The sequence below is a fragment of the Bos grunniens genome, chromosome 3 (genome assembly GCF_055505025.1).
Source record: "Bos grunniens cultivar Pamir isolate PY7600 chromosome 3, Bosgru_T2T1.0, whole genome shotgun sequence".
Taxonomy (NCBI): Eukaryota; Metazoa; Chordata; class Mammalia; order Artiodactyla; family Bovidae; genus Bos; species Bos grunniens.
In genome coordinates, this window is record NC_141167.1 from 91,691,578 (window position 1) to 91,717,389 (window position 25,812).

At 38.8% G+C, this 25,812-nt stretch overlaps 2 protein-coding genes and 1 long non-coding RNA gene across 17 annotated transcripts in view; 1 reads left to right on the forward strand and 2 right to left on the reverse strand.

The window, feature by feature from the left end:
- The window catches only part of MAGI3 (membrane associated guanylate kinase, WW and PDZ domain containing 3), a 292,911-nt gene extending 274,968 nt beyond the window's left edge, over positions 1-17,943 (forward strand). For 10 of the 12 annotated variants that reach the window (XM_086391923.1, XM_086391925.1, XM_086391926.1 and 7 more), the window contains 5 exons: positions 4,558-4,660; positions 5,398-5,524; positions 6,463-6,606; positions 13,413-13,551; positions 15,030-17,943. In XM_086391923.1, the coding sequence (XP_086248049.1) occupies positions 4,558-4,660; positions 5,398-5,524; positions 6,463-6,606; positions 13,413-13,551; positions 15,030-16,126 (1,610 nt within the window). In that variant the 3' untranslated portion in view covers positions 16,127-17,943. Of the gene's footprint in view, positions 1-4,557; positions 4,661-5,397; positions 5,525-6,462; positions 6,607-13,412; positions 13,552-14,327; positions 14,419-15,029 lie in introns of all 12 variants that reach the window. The other 2 variants (XM_086391929.1, XM_086391930.1) reach the window with 1 other exon arrangement.
- On the reverse strand, positions 13,734-23,420 carry LOC147376085 (uncharacterized). Of its 4 annotated transcripts, XR_015160727.1 has the most exons (7): positions 23,293-23,420; positions 19,630-19,742; positions 19,001-19,175; positions 16,017-16,127; positions 15,294-15,397; positions 15,099-15,206; positions 13,734-14,363 (listed from the first exon to the last, which is right to left on the reverse strand). It is a non-coding gene; the product is annotated as an uncharacterized LOC147376085 (long non-coding RNA). The 4 variants fall into 4 exon arrangements; XR_015160724.1 differs by lacking the exon at positions 23,293-23,420 and having other exon boundaries at positions 19,630-21,960; XR_015160723.1 differs by lacking the exons at positions 19,001-19,175; positions 19,630-19,742; positions 23,293-23,420 and having other exon boundaries at positions 16,017-16,154.
- A 1,081-nt stretch (positions 23,421-24,501) lies between these two features.
- Positions 24,502-25,812, reverse strand: part of PHTF1 (putative homeodomain transcription factor 1) — a 73,877-nt gene continuing 72,566 nt past the window's right edge. Inside the window, exons 18-19 of the mRNA XM_086391956.1 lie at positions 25,589-25,714; positions 24,502-25,034 (exon numbers count right to left, since the gene is read on the reverse strand). Coding sequence (XP_086248082.1) covers positions 25,014-25,034; positions 25,589-25,714 — 147 coding nt within the window. The 3' untranslated portion in view covers positions 24,502-25,013. The remainder of the gene's footprint in view (positions 25,035-25,588; positions 25,715-25,812) is intronic.

A 25,812-nucleotide genomic window follows, 5' to 3' on the forward strand; every position in this document is an offset into this window, starting at 1 on the left:
CCTGGTGACTACTGAGATTGTCTTTCCATATGCTGTTGGTCACTTACATATCTTTCTTAGGAGAAATGTCTATTCAGATCCTTTGCTCACTTTTAATTGGGTTGTTTCTTTTATTGTTGAATTATAAGGTTTATACTCTGATTTTAGATCCTTATCAGATACGTGGTTTGCAAGTCTTTTCTCCCATTTTGTGGCTTATCTTTTCACTTTCTTGATATTGTCTCCTGATGCACAGAAGTTTAACGTTGATATAGTCTAAATTCATTGATCTTTTCTTTGGTTGCTTGTTCTTTTGTTACCAGAGCATTATGTGCCTTCAGGATTTATCCAAGTTGCTGGGTAAACGTATCGATTGCTTTTAAGTGCTTGACCATTCTCCTTACTGTATATTTACCACTCGTTACTTGTCTGCTCCCCAATAGACAGCCAAATCCACATTGTCTCCCACTCCACATTATCACAAACTATCCTCGTACACTTTCGTATATGTATTTTATAAAACTGTGTGAGAATTTATTGGAGTGAATTGATCAAAGAAATTGCTTACTTTGACCAGGTACTGTACTATCAGATTTTCTTCTGTAATTGCGGCATCTACGTTTCCACCAGCAGAACACTGAGGGTTCCTTATCTTCACATCCCTTCCCCCAATACCTGGCCTTATCCAGCTTTCAAGTTGGCTAGGGTACAGTATGGAGAGTGTTACTTCATTGGTAGGTAATTTGCATTTCTCTGCTTACCCATGAATTTGAGCATCTGTTTTTCTTGTGGATTGCCTCTTCAGAATCTTTACTCATTTTTCTTGTGGAGTTGCTGTCTTTTTCTTGTTGGCATTTAGAGATTCCTTATGAATTAGATAGGCATTAGCCAAATTTAGTTTTAGAAAGTACAAATACCTTTTCCCGTCGTCTGTATGTTAACTTTAACTATGGCTCCCTTTATTATACAGATCCTTAATTTAGATGTCACCAAATCAGTCCATTTTTACTTCATGGCTTATACTTTTGAAGTTTTGCTTAAAATAAGGTATTGCTCCCCACCCCATATCACAGAGACTTTCTCTTACATTATCATCTATTAGATTCCTAATTTTGCATTTAGGTCTTTAATCCATCTGGAACCTAACTTTATTTATAGTTCTAGTTTTTATTCTTAGAGCGAGCCAGCTTTTCTAGTGCCAGCTATTAGATAGTAGTACTTCCTCATTGATTTGTGGAGCCATCTCTTCTGTATGTTAACTTCCTCTTTAATCATGCTCTCTATCCTATTCTGCTGGTTTATTATTATCTATATGTATATTATATATATATATAATTTTAATATATAATTTTTAAGAATTTGTGTGTATATATACACACATACATATAAGAACCTCTCATAAGGTTCTTCTATACACACACACACATATATATATATACACATAAGAACCTTCTCTCATAAGGTTCTTATTTATTCTTGGTAAAATGGTTGCCAATATATTATGTTTGTTGCTATAGTTTTAACTGTGGAATTTTGTGTTTATCCACCTGAGAAGCCCTCTGAATACACTTCTTCTTAAGTAGGTACATGTAGAAACTCTAGAAAAAGTTTCTCATTGAGGTAAAGATGTACTTAACCCATTGCTTTACTATTTGAAGAATTTTCAGATAAAATTCAGAGAAAACATAGGCCTGTTTGATACCGTGGAATAAATATTTAACTTTGAGAAGTAGAATGTCTTTTACACATAAATTGGAGATGTTATATAGGATGGTTTGAAGGACTAAAAATTAAAAGAAATACTAATGAAAGTTTATTTAACCTTGAAGGGGGTAGCAAAAAACAACATGTAACTGTAAGAATAAGCATCAATTTGTGGTGCTTTTTGCCTAGCAGTGACGTCTCTTATCCTCAGGAGAAGGTAGAGGAAAATTTGAAATTGATCAGCTTATTTATACTGTCCTGCTCTGAAGTTACATACCCATTCCTCTAGCCAAGATAGTGAAGCCAAAAAATTATCTAAGTTGGACTAATTAATACAAAGGTACAGTTATCTTTCAGTCATCTCGTTGATAGATGTAATATTTCCCAGCAGATTCTATTGCCTCGATAGTAGCCATGAAGTTACAATGACAGAATTCAACTCTATAATGACTACTCAAGTTTAGAGACAGGTAACTAGAAATTGACATACCCAGTAAGCAAAGGGTGAAAGGACTTCTGGACTTTATAATGGACACAGGAATGTGAATGAGGGGTGATTCCTGCAGTCAAGGAGTCCACAGTCTCGCAGAGGAGACAGGTATTTAACCCAACTCTGACATAATGAGGTAACCGCTATGAAAACTGGGCATAGGGAGCCAGGTAAGATTTCACAGAGGACATGACATTTTTGAACAGGTGATGCCAGGAGTGCCAGGTGACAAATTTGGATAGTACCTCAGGAGCAATAAAAAGTTGCCCTAGGTTCCTAAGCAAGGCCGTGGCGTGTTTCAGTGTCTGTGCCGGGCCTGGAGTCCAGGAGGCAGAATAAAGATGAGACTGGGGGTTAAGGAGGCCAGTGTAAGTAATTTGTTAAGGTAATTAGGGAAATTAAATTCATGATAGTGAATAAACGCACAACAGACAAGTTTCCAGGTCACACCCCTGCCAAAATTTAAAATTAAAAGAATTCATGCTCCATTCTCCCTTCCTGGATCATTTCACTTTAAAGAGGAAAGACAACCCTCTGGATGAGTTCTGCAAAGTTGGGCCTCCACCTGTACATCTGGTACATGGTGTTGAAACCCACGTAGACACACAAGCCCAGCAGGCAGAGTCGGAGCATCAGAAAGCCTCCGGGGCTGCCACAGCTTAGCCAGATACCATCACTGTCCTCCCACCACTGTTTATACTCTGGCCTGTGTTTTCAGAATGCTTTCAGTTACAAGAAGTTCTTAAATAAGAATAAATTATTTATCTGTGTTTTCAGTCCCAAGAACTTTGACGAGAAACAACTTAATCCAGGCCATAAAAGAGCAGTGCACTTAGTGACCCTGAAGCCCGTTTTCTCCATAGAAACTGCTTACTAACCATTCATATTCCGTGTCTTTCACGTCAGCCTTTCTGCCTTCATTATATTCTGAGATTCAGATTTTATCAGTTTCTACATACTCTAACCTAAAAATGGCCCCTACATGGGACATTTTTGCTCAAGTTAGGTCAGTATTTCAGAGTGTACATCTTGAGAGAAATATAGCCCACATTATGATGATAGCCATAATCATTTTAATAGAAGCATTTTTTATAGTAATATACCAGGCACTGTTCTAGCATATAGTAACTTAATAACCCTATGAGGTAGCTGTAATTCCTTTTTATAGATGAGATGATTAGAAGCACAGAGAAGTTATGTGTTCAGAAACACACAGCTAGCAAATGATGGGATCTGGCTTAAACCCCCTCAGTCTTGCTCTGAAGTTCATGGTCTTAATCATTAATCTGTGTTCTCTCTCTTTTAAAGATGTGTCACTTTTGACTGCACTGAGTCTTCATTGTGTTGTGCAGGCCTTCTCTAGTTGCTGCAAGCAGGAGCTACTCTCTCGTTGCGGTGCCTGGGCTTCTCATTGCTCTTCCCTTGTTGAAGAGCACAGGCTCCTGGGTGCACAGGCTTCAGTAGTAGTGGTACAAGGGGCTCAGCTGCCCCGCGGCATCTCAGACCAGGGATCAAACCCTTGTCCCCTGCATTGGGAGGCGGATTCTTACCCACTGTGCCACCAGGGAAGTCTTTTTCTCTCTCTTTGATACTTTAAATAGTTCATGAATTGAAATTTTGGTGTGATAAAACATTAGAAAGTTTCAGCTTTAAAAATGCAAGTTGAACAACCTGAGGAGTGTCTTTTAACTGTCATCTCCCATGAATTGGCATCTAATTCGAGATGCAAGCAGCTACTTAACTTAGTTATGAAATCTGTCAAAGAACAACAGGAGTTCTGGAGCTGTTGAGGAGGATACAGAAACAAATGTTTCTTTTTTTCGTTTGTGCTCTGAGAAAACAGAATTAGTAAAATCTTTATAAACATTTGTCAACACTCAGGATGATTGTCTAAGTTTGTGTCTGACACTAGAGTCAGGTGAAATGACTACTGCCATATTGAAGGTGCAGGTTAAGGATATGTGTGTGGTTTCCAGACTGGCCTCTGTGTTCCCGCATTCTTAAACCTGTCTTTGTCACCTAGGGCAGTTTACCAGTTATGAGCAGTGTGCCTGGGAAACCCATAAATTGGTTTACAAGACAAGTTCCTAGAGCTCCATCCTCTCAATAATAATGATGGACTGTGTTCACTTCTGTTTCCATGTTGGGTGGAAAGGCGACCAAAACAATGGTGCAAGAGGGAGAGTGGGTGCAGTAAGAATGATTCCTGTTTTCTCCAAACATAAACATCCATCAGAAGCCACAGGGGAAAAGACATAACATTTCAGTTGCAGACAACAGTCCCTACCGTTGGGGACTTGTTATTGGCTCACTTTCATAGATCTTCTCAGCCTCCACATTTTTATGTACAAATTTTTATTTCTCTCATTTTTGCCTTTGAACAGAGCATCTTGGTCCACCATCAGGAACAAACTCCGCCAGGCAAAGCCCAGCCCTGCAGCACAGGCCTATGGGACAGTCACAGGCCAACCACATACCTGGGGACAGGTAGGGCTGCTCTTCTCAGGTTTTGGTTTTTTTCTCTGTCTCCCCACTTTTCATTACCTGCCCACCCACCCCCATCTCCACACAGTTATGCAGAGGCCAGCCAGTAAGGTCCAGACGAGACCTCCATCCTCCAATCCCTCTGTCCCTTCCTCCCTCTTCCCAGCCTTGGCCCAGGGTGCAGGGTAACCATCCATTCTGCTGACAAGTGGGGATTAGCCCCTACTCTGCTGCCCTTGGTCCTTCCAGTTTTGGAAGAGAAGCCTAGACCCACATGGATTACTGTCTTCTCAGACTTACCTGAGCAGAAGTTGTGCATAATTTTTTTCTTTTGTTGAATATATTATCCATGAAACAAAAACTAAATTTCCAGAAATTCAGCATCTTCACGGGCATTGGTGCTGCAGGAGAGCCATTTTTCACTGTGACAAGGTCAGCTTATCTGCCCTCCAGTTCAGTGACTTGAGTGCAGTTTTCCTTGATGTAAAATGTGCTAAGACACTCTTACAACAAACAAAAAAACCCAGCATGGAGGTGTTGGTAGACTTTAAGCCATGCTACAGTTAATGGCCAGTTTTTGCCTGGCATCTCTGCTTCAGACAGTCTGCCTTTATAGCAGTTTGTCAGAGGGAGAATGGTAAGGTTCAGCTCTTAAAGGAAAGGAAATTGATCTACCTTTACATTTAGGCTGTTTTTCTTTTTCTCAGTTCTTAGAATGACTTGATTTCTCTCTCCTGTAGAAGTGCCACAGAAGGTGAAATTGGAAAAGATGTCTCCATTTCCTACAGACACTCGTGGTCTGACCACAAGCACCTTGCACAGCCTGACACCGCGACAATTTCGGTCGTCGGCGGTCGGCACAATCAGGTACCAGAGATTTCCCCCCAGATGCAGATTGGTCTTTTCTGTGGCTGAGTCACTGACACTGATGAATTTTAATTGAAGATCAGTTCAGATGAATTTGTTCCCAGATTTGATCATTCCTAAGGACTTACTTTGTGTTTGGCATTCTGTTAGTGTCCATGAGAGAAAGCAAAGAGAGAAAGAGAAGTTTACTTTCTATTGGAGAAATTTGAACCCTTGGTTAAGTACCGAGAAATAGCAGTGTTTTAGCTATCAAAGTAGGATTGGGGGTTTTTTTGTGTTGTTTTCTTTTTTCAGGGAAATTAGTCAAAAGATACTTAAAGGAAACACTTTCCAAAATTCTGTTTTCTGTTCTGTTGTATATTGACCAACTAGTCGAGAAAACATGTAACCTTCAAATTTATGTAGGCTGTATTTATAGAAATCAAGTAGCCCTTCAACCAATTTACATCCCTTCTTTATAATACAAAAATGCATATTGATATCATATGGGATCACTTATATGTGGAATCAAAAAAGATACAAATGAACTTATTTTCAAAGCAAAAATAGACCCAGAAACATAGAAAACAGACATAGAAAATAGCGGGGCAGAGAGTGGGGGATAAATTTGGAGTTTAAGGTAACATATACATGCTATTACATGTAAAATAGGTAAACGGGGACCTACTGTGTAGCACAGGGAACTACACTCAATGTGATAACCTGCAATGGAAAGGAACCTGAAAAAGAAGAGTTTTACATATGTGTGTGTATGCATAACTGAATTGCTTTACTGTGCACTTGAAACTAACATCATACATTAACTATACTTCAATTTTTTTAAATAAAAATGCATATTCAGAGGATAAATCATTTCTTCCAGCCATAAAAGTAGTCCTTCTTCATACTGTAAATAAAGCAGTCCATGCAACTTGTTTTTCTTACACTTCTCTCTCTAGGGCCTCGGTTGTTACCCAGTGGAGCTGGAGCGGGGCCCCCGGGGCTTTGGATTCAGCCTCAGGGGTGGGAAGGAGTACAACATGGGGCTGTTCATCCTTCGTCTTGCTGAGGACGGTCCTGCCATCAAAGACGGCAGAATTCACGTGAGTAGGCTTCTGTCTGCAATCCTTTTCCAGTCTGGAAACTGCAACCCAGTTTCCAGACTGGAAACTTCTGAAAATAGTTGATTAAAAGGAATGCAGAAACCTCTTGAGTCTATGAAGCAAGTCTTTCCATCATTAAAACCTGAAAGGCAGATGCTTGTCATGATTTCATTTCCTCTTTGCAGGGTGCTCTTCTCTACTGCAGTTAGGCTGGTTGCACCAGCTTGACTTTAGTAAGAAAAAATAAATTTTACTTACATAGTCAACATTCATGGGCAAAGGGATTAATAAATAAAGTATACTTTCATCCTGGGAAATCCAGGATGAAAAGAATCATCTACTTCTTCCAAGAAACAAGAGTCCCAGGATTTTTTCTTTCTCTCTTAGCTACTTCTAGATGTAGCCAAAAATTGATGGGCATGACTCTCCTGACCTTGTCATCATTTGTAGGACTCTCTGAAACACTGTACCTTTGTTCATGACATTTCAGGATGGATTGTTTAATGGATCTGCAAAAAGATACTTCCTTCCCTCTCCGGTTGTTACTTAGAGGAATCTTACGTTGAAGCTATTTGCTGGCCTCAATTTTTAAAGAAACAGTTAATTCACTGGTATTCAGATAGGTTATAAGTAAAAATTTTTAAATCTGGACAACCTTCCCCCTACCTATTGCCTCATCCATCTTTATACACCCAGAGACTGATTTTATCAGTGTATTGCTCTTGAGGGGAACTCTTGTGTTAAAAGCCTTCTGTGACTTCAAGAGAGCTTTGGACTTCCTCCTCCTACTACTGGTAGGCATCAGGAAAAGAGGAATTTTTATTTTCCTTTTTCTTTTTAAACTAAGTAAGCTAACTAGAAAGGCAAATGACCCTCCCTTGCAGATTATTAGATGGTATATTCTAATAACAATCAGAAAAGTCTTCTGGGTGGTTGGAGTGTTCATTATCCATATCACTGCTCCACTCCCAGGACTCATTTTATAAACATGTATTAAGTGTCTGCTTTACCCAAGAATTTATATATGCTACTCAGTGAGTTAGGAGGAAGAGTAATCCCCCCAAACAAGATACCATCCTTTCTCTAAAGGACTAGACTTTTGTTAGTTCAAAGAAAGGTGAGTACAAGTAGAGAAAATTTCATACAATAGGTGGCATTGGACAGTTTGAGAGGATTTTAATAGGGAGAGAGTAAGAAAACATTCCAGGCTGAAGAAATTAGCAAAAGGAAGGAAGTACACGTCGTATACAGGGGACTGCAAGTGGTCAAGTTTACCGAGAGGCTATTTAGAATATACACAGGGCAGTAGAAGAAAATGGGAATATGAAGTAGATTAGTCACCAATATGTAGGCCCAAGACACTGGAAAGTCACAGGTTTTTAACACCAGAGTTCCTTTCAGAGCAATACACTGATAAAATCGGTCTCTGGGAGTGTCGGAAGGACGAGGGGATAGCTTAGCTACGTTTAGGCGTCCAGTCGTGCTGGTGGGCATGTAGCTTGGATGGTAATACTGCGTTGGCCAGAATGTTCTGGTTTTTCCGTAACATCTCACAGCAAAACACAAGCAAACTTTTTGGCTGACCCAATACTTTGGATAGAAGTTAAATGATGCTTGTGGGATCAACTGTTAATGAAGAAAAGCCCAGTTTAGATGACAGACAAGTATTACACGAGTGAAGGATGAAGGAAAAGAAAGAGTCAAGGATGGCTTAGAGGCTTCACCCTGTCTGCACTGTAAGAAAACCATCAGGGAGGCCAGTGGGAGAGAGACTGATAATGTACTAAGCTGTAGTCATGTTGAAGGACCAGCCGGTTATGCAGGTGTAAATATTTACCTGGCAATTAGGACAAGAGGTAAAGTTCCAGGTTGTCGTTTCCCAGACAGAAGTGATGACTGACACCTTTTCCATGGGTGAGTTCACTATAGGAGAGGATTTGGAGAGTTGTGGGCTGGGGCAGGACTCTGTATAAGGCCTGTCATTAGTGAACTAGAGAAGGTAGAAAAGACTAGGAGAGTGAGAATGCAGAGCAGCAGAAGCAGAGCTTGGAGGGTGTTGATGGCAATGAGAGGGCTGATGGCCAGAGTCTTAGTGTGGCCAAAGCTGAGCTGCTGGCTCAACGCAGTTCACTTTCTTCTGTGTGTTAGTCACTCAGTTGTGTCTGACTCTTTGCAACTCTGTGGACTAATAGCCCACCAGGCCCTTCTGTCCATGGAATTCTCCAGGCAAGAATACTGGAGTGGGTTGCCATTTCCTTCTTCAGGGGAGCTTTCCGACCCAGGAATCAAAACTGGGTCACCTGCATTGCAAGCAGATGCTTTACCATCTTAGCTACTGGGGAAGCCCTAGCATCTCACTTTCCTATAGAGACAGTTTAATAAAGTGGGGAGAACATGGTTTGGAAATCAGACAGGACAAGGATCAAACTCTAGTTCTGCCACCTTACAGCTGTGCATAGTTGGGTAACATCTCTGAACCTCAGTTTCCTAACCTGCAAAATGTAGATCTACATGTGAAATACGTGGCCCAAGCAAACTTCTTTCAAGTTTTAGTAACAGCAGATTGAGGCACTGTTTATGGGGATGGCATGTTTGTTTCTGGTTTTCTTCATCATTTTTCTCAACTCCCTGCCTTTTTAAAAATAAGCATTTAGTTGTTTAAATTATTATATATTTGTTATTAAATTGTATATTATATATACATTGTATATTATATCACAATTCAATTAAGCCAAAAACTAGGATATAATTGAAATATTGGTTTCAACTCAGATACACCAATCTCACTAAATAAAAGGCAAGCAAGGAGGCCTTCAAGGATTCAAAGTCTACTTCTAAAACATGTTATTCTTTATAATGAACAGAAGCTTTAGAATTCTGCGATTAAGTCAGCTTTAATATAAAAAGCTCTGAAATTTGAAAACAAAAGAAAACAAGCTATTACTGCTATGCCTGGGTTTATTCTGAACTCTAATAGGTCAGCTTTGCAGAGAATTATTTTTCTGGCTACTAAATTATCAAAATCTTGACTTGGTGTAAGGATGACAGGAGCTTTGTTGTAAAGGACAGCTTACTTGGGTGACCACTTCCCCAAAGGATGTGCGTTTACCTCCAGCTGACACTGGCGCGTGGAGCCACCTGGGCATCCTGCCTGCCTTCCGCTCTGGCCTCTCACCTCTTCCCCTGCATCGTTTCTGTTAGGCTGACACTGTGCTTTGTATCCTGTACCTATTATTCCAGTATCTTCAGCACCTGAGGCAGTGCCTTAAACACTGATAGTAGACGCGCCAGACATCTTTACTGAAAGCATAGAATGCAGTTTATATTTCTAGATAATGAGAGAATTTCTTTACTATTTAACTCCCAGGACCTTTCACTGGGTAGATAGGCCTTACACTGTTTGCTTGTTCCTTCATAAACTTTAATAGTGTAATTCCCTAAAGCAAGAAACTGTTAACTCTTGATACAGATGGAAAGATGTTGAGAGGATCTGTAAATTTTGTGAGTCTTCAGCTGGTCCTTAAACCTTATTAAAATTTAGAGAGAATAAAAAAGGTTCTGGGCTAAGGGAATGAGAAATAACCGAATGGGAAAAGTTCATATTAGGGAATAGATGGAAATATTTAACATAGAACAGAAACAGATTTAGATACTGTTATCTTCCAGACCACATGTTTTCACTTGTATTAGTTTTAGTCTCACAGAAACTGTGAGGTAGGTGGCATTACCCCCACTTGCAGAGATTAAAACTGAGGCTCAGGGAGACTAAGTCACAGCCACAGGGGACCCAGGCCTGCTGTCACTCAGCCGGGTCTGTGGGCCTTGGTGTCAGGCCACGGCTCATGTCGCTGGACTCAATTTCTTTGGGAGGCATACAGTTTCTTAATGGGTTGCAAGATAAGGTAAGCAATCTGTTAAAAATATTTTGTCATTTTAATACATTTTAGTGGATGTTTTAAAAATTGCAAGACTGTCTTAAAGTGGCTTTTTAAAGAACACTTTTTTTTCCTATCCTAATTTTTTCCTCTCTTCATTTCTCTCTTCTCCTCTCCTGTATCCCCCACAGTTCTATTTTTCAATAGGACAAAAACCTGACCTTGAATTTTTTTATCAACAGGTGTATTCCTCACTTTTTATATTCTTATCATGTTAAAAATTTTTTAAATTTTATTTTTAAACTTTACATAATTGTATTAGTTTTGCCAAATATCAAAATGAATCCGCCACAGGTATACCTGTGTTCCCCATCCTGAACCCTCCTCCCTCCTCCCTCCCCATACCCTCCCTCTAGGTCGTCCCAGTGCACTAGCCCCAAGCATCCAGTATCGTGCATCGAACCTGGACTGGCAACTCGTTTCTTACATGATATTTTACATGTTTCAATGCCATTCTCCCAAATCTTCCCACCCTCTCCCTCTCCCACAGAGTCCATAAGACTGTTCTATACATCAGTGTCTCTTTTGCTGTCTCGTACACAGGGTTATTGTTACCATCTTTCTAAATTCCATATATATGTGTTAGTATACTGTATTGGTGTTTTTCCTTCTGGCTTACTTCACTCTTAAGTAACAAACTTATAAGAATGGTTACATTTCCCTCCCAAAGATGTGATTTTTCTATCCTTAGCTTTGTATAGTCCAGTTTAGAACTTTCCCCCTTGTGAGGGCCTCCTCTCCGTTACCCTAATTTAAACACAGATGACATCTGGTGGCAAAGCTGTTCAATTACAAGTTTTATAGCAGTTTACTTATGTTGAAACAATAAGGAATATGCAGGTTTGGACAGAGAATTTAACCCAAAGAATATAATTGAAACTAATTATAACCTCAGTCATGTTTTTACAAGATGTACCCAAACCATGCACCAAATAGTATCTACTTTTAATTTTCATTTCCCTAATTATCAGAGGAATTATTTCCCTAATTATCTGGTGCTAATTCATCATCTGTGTTTCCTCATGAAAATGACTTTTCTCTAATCACTTATTAAACGAAATCTGGGCACTGACTTTTTCACTTATATACCTATTCTGGATATAAGAATTTTATGAATTATGTTTATTACTTTTCTTCATCCTGTTATGCTTATTATCATCTTTCTTTGGCTGGCTTTTTTTTGGATTTTTTTCTACTTTGTATGTTAAATCCATCTGTCTTGTGAGATCTTCCATTTATCGCTTTTTTTTTAATAAATTGCAATAAAACTACTCTATAGTCTTATTTGAAAATTTTTTGCATTGTATAGAATGGGCTGCAGTCTACAGTTAAATCTTTCTCATCCTAATACACTTTAAATCTTTTTTTTTTTTTTTTTACCAAAAAATAGATCACTTGAAAATTAACATTTGTGCTTGTTGTATAACCATGCTTTTATCTCATTAAATCCTCCCCAAAACCCCAGGAGGGAGGGAGGTACAAATGTTATCTCCACCTAACAGGAACATGAGACCACTCTGCTAGGACGAGGTAGAGCCAGAAGTGAACCACAGACATTATAATGCCTCCAAAACCCAGCTTCTAAGCCACTGTGCTCTGCCCCAGCTGTGGATACAGAGCTGTCCTACCCACCTTTGTTATTTAATCACTGCCTCCTCTTCTGTTATTTCTGCATTGTTTTAGTCAGCTCTTGCAAATATTTGAATTGCTTTTTGGAATTTCAGTAATTGTCCATTGTTCAAATTTTCTGTTTTGAGACCAGTACCCTTCAGTTGCTTGTCACCTTGAAATAAGTTTAAAATCGACTGTATTTTAAAATCATTACCATCATTGTCTTTAAGCGGGTCCTTTGAAAAAGTTAGACTTCAGTCATTTGTACTTTTCCTTTTCAAATAACTACAGACATTTCTAGTAAATAGCAATGGTACTGGAGGCATTTTATGCTGATCTGAGCTTTTGTTTTCTAGGGAAATCATTGTACACAGAAGGCATTTAGTGTAAGCCAGCAATTGGTTTTAAACAAGTATTCATAGTAGGATGAATTTCTCCAAGCTGAATTTTCTTAGTTTTAATATCTAGAAACGTGTCATTTATGTAATGCCTCATATGTGTACAGAGTGTAGTGGCAACACAAAGGAAGGAGTGGGCAGTTCTCCCTGGAGGCCGGGAGAGGCTTCCAAGATGAGAAGCCACCTTCCTAGGTTTTAGGATCTTCAGCTAAAGTTGGACTTTCACAGGCAGATTAATCAGAGGTAGCTCTGTGGGACCATGTGGGTCAGATCTTCACCTCTCCCACCATTTAAGCTTTGGTTGAAAACTTGGAATTTGATTCTTGGTTTCAAGATGCCCAGATCCTGCTTACTAGGCATATAAACTTTCATTTTGTAAATAAAACCAGACATTGTCTCTTCCTGTTGCTACCACCTGTCCAACTCCTCAACTCTAGCATTACAGCACCGTGCACAAGTTAAATATTTCACAAATGAGAGCGCTTCAGCAGAGTTGGGTGGCTCTAGGGATGACAGATGGAGAAGGCGATGGCACCCCACTCCAGTACTCTTGCCTGGAAAATCCCATGGACGGAGGAGCCTGGTGGGCTGCAGTCCATGGGGTCGCTAAGAGTTGGAGATGACTGAGCGACTTCACTTTCACTTTTCACTTTCATGCGTTGGAGAAGGAAATGGCAACCCACTCCAGTGTTCTTGCCTGGAGAATCCCAGGCACGGGGGAGCCTGGTGGGCTGCCATCTATGCGGTCGCACGGGGTCGGACACGACTGAAGCGACTTAGCAGCAGCAGCAGGGATGACAGAACAGGAGTGAAGAAGGATGTATCATTTCATTTGTTGTTTCTGTGAATATTTCCTGCCTAGGTTGGTGACCAGATTGTTGAAATCAATGGGGAACCCACACAAGGCATCACGCATACTAGAGCAATTGAGCTCATTCAGGCTGGTGGAAATAAAGTTCTTCTTCTGTTGAGGCCAGGAACTGGCTTGATACCTGACCATGGTAAGTAAAGTAGCTTGCCTGTATATGAGAGGGTGTCAGGGAGGGGGCAGCAGAAGGAAAAAAAAACTATTTGGAAGGGACAGATATTTTACTATTAATAGCTAATTCAGAGGTAACCACAAGAACCATCTAAAGTTAGTTACATAGCATAGTTACTATAAATTATAATATTACAAAATAAGTGACTTCATACAGGACTTTTATTACAACAGGATATATGTTAAGCTGCTTTCAACAGAAAATATAGTTGCTTTTGCAGAGAAATGTGCCTGGAGAAAATAAGAATGAGAGGCAAAGGATTTTAATGTCATGAAAAACATTTAAAATCTCTTCAAATGTTACTTTTTTCCTTATAGTAAGATGAGTTTCTTTCTTAAGGAACAGAGTAAGAACCTTAGGCTTTTCTGGTCATTTGTCAAAAACAAGTTACCTATAGCGGTACCTGGAGACAAAGAGTTGGACCTGGGACCATTTCCCTGGGTTCACTGTGTGTTTCTGAAGTATCACAGTATTAGAAACCACCCTTTTCCAGCTGAGCGCACTGGCTTACAGTACCACCCCACTGGTCCTCGTCCCCTCCAGCTTCCTTCCTCCCCGTAGAGCTTGTGGTTAAGTGCAGACATCATCTCCTGTAGTCCCCTTCCAGGCTGTAATTCTCTGACTGTATTACCTTCCATCATCTGCTTGTAAATCATACGTCCCCGGTGACATCTTTGCTAACTGCGCTGTGATGTATTTTTTTACACAGTCCTAGGCTTTTTCTCTTCCTTCTTCAGGTTTGGCTCCTTCCGGTCTGTGCTCCTACGTGAAACCTGAGCAACATTAAGGCTTTCAGGGCTTTTCTTGGTCTTTCCTTAAAAAGATTTGGTAAATTTGCATGTCTTGTAAATCACTTCCTTCTTTTTTTTTTTTAATTAAAAATGATGCTATTAAATACATCTACTTCTATCTTCTGCACTTTTCAGTTTCCTTTTGACATTAAATTTAACAGCTTAATGCAAGAGAATTATTTACAAATGCCCATGAACTCCATTCTGGTTACCATAGTTTGGTTTCCTTTATTAGTGGATTTTGGCAAATCTTTAAGCTATATCCATCAATAATAGCTAAATTAGTAAGCTGCTTGGACCAGATAATTTGGTCCAATTTTATTAGTTATTTCTTTTAAGCTTTTTATTGGGCTTTTACTACTTATAAAGAATTTACACATCATATATTATTGTACTTATGAAAAGTAATTAGAAAAACGAATGCTCTTACTTTATATATATATATAAAAGAAACAGCCTACCTTTCATGTACAAGTACAGTTGTCTGTATACATCTGCCATTTATATAGAGATATACATGAACTTTATAAAATACTCAGTCTGTTTAAACAGTCAGTAAAATTCAAATGGATATCAAAGTTCAAAACTTAATTGTTCCTATTATAGTTCTAAAATGTAATAATGTTCTTCTCAAAATCACTTTTTTAGGTGACTGGGACACTAATAACCCTCCATCTCCCAATGTGATTTATGATGAACAGTCACCATGTCACCTACCTTCGCACTCTGCTTCCATATTTGAAGAGTCTCATGTGCCAGTAACTGAAGAATCATTGATGAGAGTTCAGATATGTGAAAAGGCAGAAGAATTAAAGGACACTGTGCCTGAAAAGAAAAGCACTTTAAATGAAAATCAGTCTGATATAAAACATAAGTCTCTTCTTCATAAAAATGTGAATAAAAGGGACCCACCTAACAGTCATGGGCATGGTGATAAGAAAAATCTCTTGAAAGCAGAAAACGGGATCACACCAAGAGGCAGGTCTGCTAGTCCCAAGAAGTCAGCCAGTCAACATCTGGAAGAACATGCAGGAAAGATTCCCAGTCCTCTAAAAAATGACCCCAAAAGAAGACCCAGAGATCGCTCGCTCAGCCCCAGGAAAGGCGAGAATAAAAGCAGTCAGCTTGGCGCTGGGACAGCTTCTGGACAGGATCATTGTGGAAAAAGCAGGGGACGGTCTTCAAGCCCAAAGAAGCAGCAAAAAACCGAAGGCAGCAAAGACCAGTCAAATGCGAGTCGAAGAGCAGGGGGCCATGCTAGCGATAATGCTGAGCAGATCTCAGACGCAAAAGAAAGATCAGGTGTTTTCGGGAGAGACACAAATCTGAGTCAGCCTGGAAAAAACAGAACCAGGTCTCCAGAGAAAAAAAGCAAGCGAGTGGATGAAAGGTCTCTTCCATCCAAAAAGACTAACAACGTTACTAGTAGGGCAATACCAGAAAATGAAAGAGGCAAGAAAGCAACCTCCGGACAGATGAGTTCTAGTAAAGATAAAACAGGAGAAAATGTCAGAATATCAGAGAAGCAGCTAAAGCAGGAACCTGACGAAAGAATGGCTTTAAGCAAAACGGAAGATCACAAAAGAAAAGAACTTGAGGTGGCTGACAAAAACAAAGAGAGCGGAGGGTTCAAACCTGAAAGTGGTTCTCCCGCTAAGAAAATACCAATAACTCCAGGGCCCTGGAAGGTACCAAGTGCAAGCCGAGCCGCAGGCGCCACTGGGGTGGCTGAGAAGCGGCTGTGACCTTTAGTGTAAAACAAAGAAAAACAAGTTGCAATCTTTTCTTAGAAAAAAGCAGCATTTCCCCCCACCCCCACCAAAATCTTTTTTTCCGAAAATTCTGAAGCACATATAAGGACATTTTAATTTGAGCATCAGGTTACCTAGGCTGCATGAAGGGCCTGTAGGATTGCTAAGAGCCCACTGTCTCCCTTTGCGCTGAGGAGGAGCTGAATCCCAGTGCTCATCGGACACGCCCTGCTCAGGACACCCAGCTCGTCCTCATGAGTGTCTGAACAAATGACATGTTGACATTCATAATGTGGTTACAACTCATTTTATATTTGTGCCAAGTTATCTACTGTATCATGTCTACTTTATCCTTCTCACTCAGCTATTTCCACAGTAATGAAAAAAGTAGGCTTGGCTCGGAAGTTGATATTCTCAATAGCATGTTGCATGTTTACAGACAGAAATATTTGAGCCCTTGCAGAAGAGATTGTTAACTCATTATTAAAGATGGCAGTTACCTTTCCTAACAGCTACTGATGATGTCCCCGTTTAAAAATAAAACTCCCAAATATCACTACTGGAAAGAAAAAAAAATGTAGTCAAATACTGACTTTCTTACGATTTTGTTTATTGTAATTCGGCTGGGTAAGGCATTTAAATAACTGTTAAAGATGTTACAGATGAACTGTGTCATCCAACCCTAATTGATCAACCATCTCAGTTCACCCTTCTATTTGTTACTTTATTATGACACCACCAAGGGGCATGTGGAAATATCACTTATTGCTATTTGAAATTTCTGAAATCTAAATTTGTGTTTCTGGATATTTTGATTGAACTATTAATGCTAAGTCATTTAGTCATTAATACATACTATATATTTGAAGAGAGACTTAAATCACAAAACCAGTTTCACAGTCTGTTGCCAGATGAAGGACCATCTGGTAGCAGGTGTGTAGAAGCAGAACTTACCTGAGACTAGCTCAGCAACGGAGGACAGACGTGGTGGTAGACATTACGAGATCGTATTTAATTTCTAGCTATATTAACTTATTTAAAAACAGGACAGTAAACATCTGCTTAGCGTGTACAAATTTTCAGAATTCTTTTTTAAGGTCTAACTAAAGATGCTTACTGGAAGGTGGTTAACAGTTTTTAGCTCCATAAAACAGATCCGGGTTTTTCAGCCCCCAAAACTAGCATTCGGTAGCATCTATAAATAAAGGAACATTCTCGGAATAAAACCATTTTCTGGAGTATTTGAACGCTGTTGTTCTGTCACCCTCGGTTCATCTTGTTATTGTGAAACACATCATGTTCAGGTCCTTCCCTCTCAGAATCTGACTGTGAAATTCTTTAATGTAACAACCGAAGCCCCTGTAGATAAGACATTCTTCCCAGAGTGAGATTTTTTTGAAACCCCCTTTTCATCCAGAACTATATTTACCTACCTATTGTAATTACTTGAATAGAGACAAATTAGAAGGCTTGATAATGCTAAGAATTTAGTACCACAGAAATGATTTATTTTCCCTATAGTCCACAATTAGTGATAAAAATCCTATTTTTATTGTTAACTGTGACATAACTTTGACGTCATCTGTTGTCAGTTTGATGTGGCTCTTTCCTCTCTAAGTAACCGGTCACTGTACTGATTCTGTACTGACTTAGCAATGTGGCCTTGGAATGCTAAGCAAAATATGGATGTACTGGTTGTAAATGTTTATATATTGTACAGTACCTTTATATATACACTTGAGGTTCTGATTAGAGAAAGATCTGTAAATCGCTCGTTATTTTTTATATAGATATTAAAAAAACAAAAATCAGTTCATGACTTGCATTTCTTTTTACTGTTTTTCTGCTTGTGGCGCTAATTCTCATCATGGTCTGAGTCCTCAGATTTTTATCCTTGTGAGTAACAAACATTCAAAGTCCTACAATCAGGCAGACTCTTACAGTGATGACTTTACCTGTATAGTTATACTTTTATCTCTAAATACATTTAAAGTTTAAAATTAGTTTGACTTGAATATCATTATACCTCCTTCATACCTTTCATTGTAGTTTTGTGTAAATAATTTGTTAGCCTGCCCCCAATCCTTTCTTACACTGTCAGGGAGAGAAAAGTACTTATGTTACTAGAAATTATTAGACATTTCTAATGGATATAGCAATGTAAGTCCAGTTCCCACAAATGCTGTTTCATCAGGTTGTGTGGCATTTCACAGTATTTTTTAAATCATTTTGTTTACTACAGGTTGTACTTACTTATACAGTGAAGTGTTTTGTCTTGACTTCACTGAAATTCTTGATATGAATAATGCCTGAAACCTAGTTTAAGACCATGGTTAACTGAATACTCTTGAGAAAAATAATTCCTGAACCTACCATTACATCAACTCATATTGAAAATAAACCCTAAACCTCTGGCTTCCAAGCTCCATCATGGAGATGTGTGTCTTAGCGAAGCCCACAGAGTGGCACCAAAATCATTTTGTTGTTTTAGTGAACTGACCACAACAGCAAAAATGTTCTGGGATGCATCACATTGTCTTCCTAGAGAAATCAGTAACAGCCTGTAATATTGTTGTCTTCTAACTCACATCAAATTTTTGGGACCAAGTAGCCTCTGCACAGAGTCAACTCCTGTGTCCAAGACTTCTGAAATAGAAAAGCATGTGATTTTTCTTATTTCTACATGAGCACATCTTGATCATTTCCTTTTTAAATAGTCAGATGTTTTCATGTAGAAAAAGTCAAATGCTTTTCAACATGGACTAATGAAGAGTTTCATGATTACTGCATCCAACATTCAAAGAGAATGGGGTTTTAAGAAAGCAAGGAATACCCAAATTAAACTGTGTGACAGTCTTAACTACTGACCTCCACAGAGATGTGCTTAGGCTGAAGTCTGGTCCAGAGTGAGCGCCAAGAACTAGGAACGCTGGTGTGAACAGACTTCAGTCACAAAACGTGACGATTCAGTCTGGCATGAAGGATTCATCAGAGCAACTTCTCACATCATCCTGGCATGCTCCAATGCTGAGAACTGCTTGTACTTTTAAACAATAACAGATTTACTTATTTAGGCAGCTCTTTATTTTTCATGCTATTAAGGTTTATCAGCAATACAATGACTGGTTTAAAGCACAGCATAATTATGACATCAACTCTATAATCTTTGCTTCAGTTAATTGAATTAGTTTTAAGATATTCACTAACTTGGATATGTTTTCAATGTTTCTGTGCAAGCAGAACCTTAAGTGTAAGAGAGGAGTATGAAGGCTTATGAAGAGTAGAATTTATCTGCTAAAGAACTCAACCTTTCTCATATATACATTAAAACACAAAAACATAGCCAAGTGCTTTAATTTAGCCTGAACCTATATTTTTCCAAAGAATCTTGTGGGTATTTGTCTATTATACAATGTTTGTATTAAAGCCAAGTGAACTATTAGTGAAAACACAAGTCGAGGCTTATTTTGTCCTTAATATAAAACAGTAATTGTTACCTTGAGTAATACCTTATTACAGCTTATAGGCTCAGGATGTACTGCAGGAAAGGTATGGAATTATTGCACATTTGTGAAATTCAAACTTCATTATTCAAGATGCACACCAATAACTGCAAGAAGCAAAGGATTACTTTAAATGACCAAACTAGTCAATACCTGTATAGACGAGATTAAGTTTAACGAATTTTGTTGTTCAGTCGTGTCTGACTCTGACCCTGTGGACTGCAGCACGCCAAGCCTCCCTGCCCCTCACCATCTCCTGGAGTTTACTTCTTAATAATGAATTTACTTCCTGATAATCCCAAGTCATACACTGTATTTGGAGAGTTAGACCCATTTGCCCCATTACAGAGTGTGTACATCTAAAACATTTCTAAAATGAATTTTATTAATTTGAAAGAGAGTTGTTTGTAGAGTGCACAGGTTCGCTGACCTCTAGACGCATGCTTAGTCATTTTAGTTGTGACCAACCTTTTGTGACCCTACAGACTGTAGTCCACCAAGCTCCTCTGTCCATGGAATTTTCCAGACAAGAAGACTGGAGTGGGTTTCTATGCCCTCCTCCAGGGGATTTTCCTGACCCAGGGATCAAACCAACATCTCTTATGTCTCCTGCATTGGCAGGTGGGTTCTTTGCCAGTAGCACCACCTGTAAGCCCTACCTATAGATACAATGAACCAAAAACAGACCTGCCCATAACCTTTACTTTGTAGGACATTCTGGTATTTAGAATTTTTCTACTTGTCTCTGAAAATCAAGAAAACCATACCCCAATTAAGAAAGTAGTTGGTTATTCAACTTTTCAAAGTGGTTTTATTATACATGAAGCATAATGTACATATTTAGGAAGTTTGAAGTTATACCTCCATGGCAATTTTAAGAGACAGACTCTTTCCCAAAACAACAAATTATAAAAGTAAGTGAACAGGTATTTTTCTTATCCATCTATGGTTATGACTTTCAATCAAATGTATGAATGGCATAATCTAGTTCTGTTTTTACATCTCGGTTTAATTTCTCAGTAACAGATAAATCCTAAAGTATTACTCCTTTTGGTGGATCAAAAGTCCAAGTTTCTAGAAATTACCATACAGGAATAAATGAAGCACAAAGAGTACAACTCTTCCATCCTAACAGAAAAAAAACAAAAACTGCATAAATGGTAAATTACTTGAAGTCTATTCATTCTACACATTTACATTATATACCTATTATGGAATCAGGTACTCTCCTGCATTCTGGGGATGGCTGCAGTCCATGGGGTCGCTGAGGGTCAGACACAACTGAGCGACTTCACTTTCACTTTTCACGTTCACGCATTGGAGAAGGAAATGGCAACCCACTCCAGTGTTCTTGCCTGGAGAACCCCAGGGATGGGGGAGCCTGGTGGGCTTCCGTGTATGGGGTCACACAGAGTCGGACACGACTGAAGCGACTTAGCAGCAGCAGAACAGCTAGAATTAGCAGGCAGAGTACCAGAGAAAAGACAGCTGCATAGAGAGGAGAGAGCTCAAAAAAATGTGCTGCGAGTTCAAGTGTTCAGGTGAGTATGCATCAGCACAAGGACATACTCAACAGGGAAGGACCACCAAAAAGAATCAGGCCAAAAATTCTTGAGCTGGGAATAGTTCATGTTCCTACAGTCAAACTGAGAAAACCCCATCATGAAGAGGGCATCATGTAGAGTGCTCAGAAAAATATTGCATCAGTTGTGGAAAAAAGTAGCACCAGGTTTAAGGCTGCTCTGGCCTTCCTAACAAAAGCTTAAAAGCAAGCCTTAAAATGATCAAACTATTTGAATAATTTAACTATATTCTAAAACAAAGCTCAAGAATAAAGGAGGCACACACACAAAACCCCAACACCCAACAATGTAAAATTCACATCCAATAAGAAATTACTAAGGCATGTAAAGAAGCAGGAAAATGACCCAAAATGAGAAGAAAAATAAATCAATTTTAAAAAACCACAGAATGACATAGATGATAGCTGTTTTAATGTTCTTATTTACTATTTCTATTATAAATGTTATGAAAGCAATGTAGAGAAAAGAAAGAGCATGTTAAAGACAGACATAAAAGATATAAAAACAAAAGAGCAGTATCAGACTTCTGCAGACAAAATACACCATGTAGGATTAACAGCAAAATGAGATTATTGAAGGCACAGCAACAGAAACTACCCAAAATTGAAGACAGGAAACTGGGACATTGTATAGAGCATCGGTAAGCTGCAGGACAACCTCAAGCAGCCTGACACATCTGTGAGGTGGAATCTCAGAAGCGGGTGGGAGAATGGGGTGCAGAAACATTTTAATAACACAGCAACCCAGCCTGGTGTTCTGTGATGACCTGGAGGGGTAGGGGGAGGGAAGGGAGGCTCAGGAGGGAAGGGATATACATATATGACTGATTCACACTGTTATATAGCAGAAACCAACATAAAATTGTAAAGCAATTTTCCACCAATTAAAAAATAAATTTTTCTAAAACAACAGCTAAACATTTCCCAAATTTTATGAAAACTATAAATCAAGAGGCCCAGTAAGTGCAACAAATCCCAAGCACACGCACACACCCAAACTACAGCAATACACATTATAACAGCACAAATTCAATGAAAAAGATAAAAACCTTAAAAGTGGCCAGAGTTTATAAAAAAGAGACATTATACACAGAGGAACAAAGATGAGAATGACAACAGACTTCTTGTCAGAAGCAATGCAACTCAGGAGGCAGCAGAGTAACAACAGTCCTAAAACTGGAATTTTATGCCCAGCAAAAATCTTTCAAACATAAAGATTCAAAAATATTTCTCAACAAGGAAGGCCTATATACCTTGCTAAAAAGATTTCAGATTTTTACCTTCAAAGAAATACTAAACCATTGGTAGATTCTAAATGATGAGACTAGCGTTTCAAAGAATACACATGAGTTTTTGAGATGAATAGGTGGGTATGGGAAAGAGGGATGCCATGTATATTTCAGAGCAGAAAAGCAGAATCCTGTTCAAAAACAGAAGATATTAACTTAGATGGGGGTGGTAAAAATGGGGATGGAAAAGAATGGACTGATTAGAAAAACATCTAAAAGATAATTATTCAAAGACTTGGTGACTGGATGTGAGGTATGAGAAAGGCGAGAATCAAAAATGATTCCCAGGACTTCCCTGGTGGTCCAGCGGTTGAGAATCCACCTTCCAACGTACGGGATGTGGTTTTGATCCCTGGTCAGGGAACTAAGATCCCAACTGCCATGGGGCAACTAAGCCCTCGCACTGAAACTACTGAACCCACGTGCTCTAGAGACCACGTGCCACAGCGAGACAGCCTGCAAGCGGCAACTGGGGAAAACCACACACCGCAACCAGAGGAAGCCGGAGCACTGCAGTGAAGAGCCTGCGTGCCACCATGAGGGCCCAGTGCAGATAAAAAAGTGATTTTCAAGGTTCTGACATGAGCAAGTACACATACAGAAAAAATTACCCACCTGAAAAATCACTTAAACCAATTATAAACCATCAAAACCATAAATGAAACAACTCACTGGAGTAAACAATTTTAAATACTGCATTTAAGCTAAAGAATTCAATGTGTAAAAAATTCAAATAAAAATAGAACAGTGTTTTTGTAGGAGAAAAAAGGCATCTACTTTCTTCACCTGAAATCTGCATGGAGCTGCTCAATCCTGGCTTCGAGATAATTGTTCTTACTCATGATTTCTATGAGTCACCTGTCAAAACACTGAAGTGCCTTTACAGATCAGTTCCTTCCAAAGGTAAATCACTATAAAGGGGTTTTACTTATTAAAAAAAAAAAAAAATTTGTAACTCTCACGCAGTATTTAGAATGGCTGCAAAATTTTGGCAATCACTTCTAGTTCAGTTATCTTGCCCTCTATGTTTCTATCTTCACAGTTAGGAAATCTGTCAGCAAAAGATTTTTAAAGGGTTTTAAATAGTAATTACAAATGTTTATTGTGGATTTACCAAGGGTTAAGTACTTTATGCTAAGTACCTTACATGATAACCTCGTTTGACCTTAACAACCCTATTAGGTAGCTATTATCCCCATTACACAGGTGAGGAAATTGAGGTGCAAAAATGTTAAGTAACTTGCCTTGGACTATGAAGCTAATATGTAGCAGAGCCAAGGATATAAATCCAGAAAGGTCTGAACTCAATCCCTGGACTCGAGAAATTCATCTTTAAACCTCAAAAATCTTCCTGCCATAAAAGGGTATGTATAAATGATACACTGATTTTGCATGTACATACTTCACATGTAATAATAAAGTTTCTTAATTATTCCCATTCAAACATTCACAAAATCTTATCATTAAGATCTGTGTGCTTTCTATTTGCCTCAAGAGATTCTTCAAAGTGGGTAACTTAATGAGCAGGAATTACATGGAGATTATTCGTTTTCATTAACATATGTATGTGTATGTAAGTGTGACAGGGGATGCGGATAAGAGAACCCAAATCATCGATGGCACAGCTTGGCTCAGTATAGACACTGAAGACCAGAGACTGTACTGAGGGTACAGTAATGTAATGAATTAAATACATTCATTGAGTTGGACAACAAACCGAACACTTCACTTAGTACTGTGATGGGAAACATAGCTCAGATGATTCCAAATGGAAGACATACTGTCTGGTGAACACGGACACGTGTGCACAGAAAAATGTCTTATGCTGAATTACATGCTATATTATACGCATGACTGTTTCACCAACAACTATACAGTTATTAGGGTTAACTTCAAAATTATAAACCAATTGAAAATTTCTCCATAGTTTCACAGAAAAATCACAGTTTAAAGGTTATTTTTTCTTTCAACAACAAAAAAGCCTAGAAACTGAAATTCTCCAATAAAGTTCTTTTATTCAGGTTCAACCTAAAATAGTTAAAATTTAAACTTGATCTCTCTTTGCTAGAGAAATGAAATATCCAATTCTATAGACTGTAATAGAAAAGTACTGAATTTGTGTATTTCCAATATAGGATTTTGCTTCATGCTTTGGGCATCTACCCAAAAGAGTATTTCCAGTAAATATAAGTGTCACAGCATTGAAATGCCCAGAATAAATTTCCTAACTTAAAAAGTTGTCCTTAAGTTACTATAACACAACAGTCTTCAGTCTCCTGACTATTCATACTATTTGAAAACCATGAAAATACAGGTTTTTGGCATGCACGCCCAGTTGGAAAAGGCTCTGTTCCTCTGAAAACACGATTCATTAGATTAGGAGAGCTGAGGGCACCTCTGCGTATGAACAAGCAGGTGCGTGTCTCATGGTTTTGCAGTCATCTCTTTCCTTAATGGGGTAAGCACTGATGCCAGCAAGGGGAGAGAGTCCAGGCACATGACTCAGCTTATGACTTAATTTTCCACAGCTAAGAAAAGAAAATCACCAAAATCAGTTAGTTGGGGTTGATAGGTGGGGTTGATAGGTACACTTACATGTAAACCAAGAACTATTTACATAATAAAAAAGTATCAACTCTGGCAATAGCAACCATAGAACATCGTAGAGAAAAAAACATTAAAAATTTCCAGGATCAAAACTGATACACTGCAGCTCACGGGGGTTTCTGATTTTCCTTCATTCTGCCTCTGTACATTTCCCTAGCTCAGAGGCCACCCCAGCCCATGCTATTAGACTGACATGAGATTCAAACTTGACTTTTTGTTCCATTCAAGAGCACAGTCTATTGTGCTTGTATAAAATGAGAAACTCTAAGCTGAATGTCTATTTCAAATGCTCATTTCTCTACCTGAAGAATCATTTCCATGCCAGCCACTCTCTCCCTCCATCCCACCTTCCCCCACTAGCTCTCCCTTTCTCTCTCTCATGCACATGCACACTGGGAAGGTTAAAGATTATTATACATACTAGCAAGTTTTAAGACTAATAAGGCAGATGCTACAGAGTGGTAATCTCACTTACTCTTATATTAAATCCTAGAAGATCACTTATAACACCCGAGACTGCAGAAAGGATAACAACTCGTGTGATATTGTAGATTAAGGGGTTCATCGTCAGTCCATAGAGTCTAAATGGTGTGTCCAGCTCCTAAAAAACATAAAAGAACTGAGATGAAATACATGGTTTCACAATAGCTATCAGTGATTATCAGACTGGTTTTTGAGTCTTGGGTGAGGATGACTGCT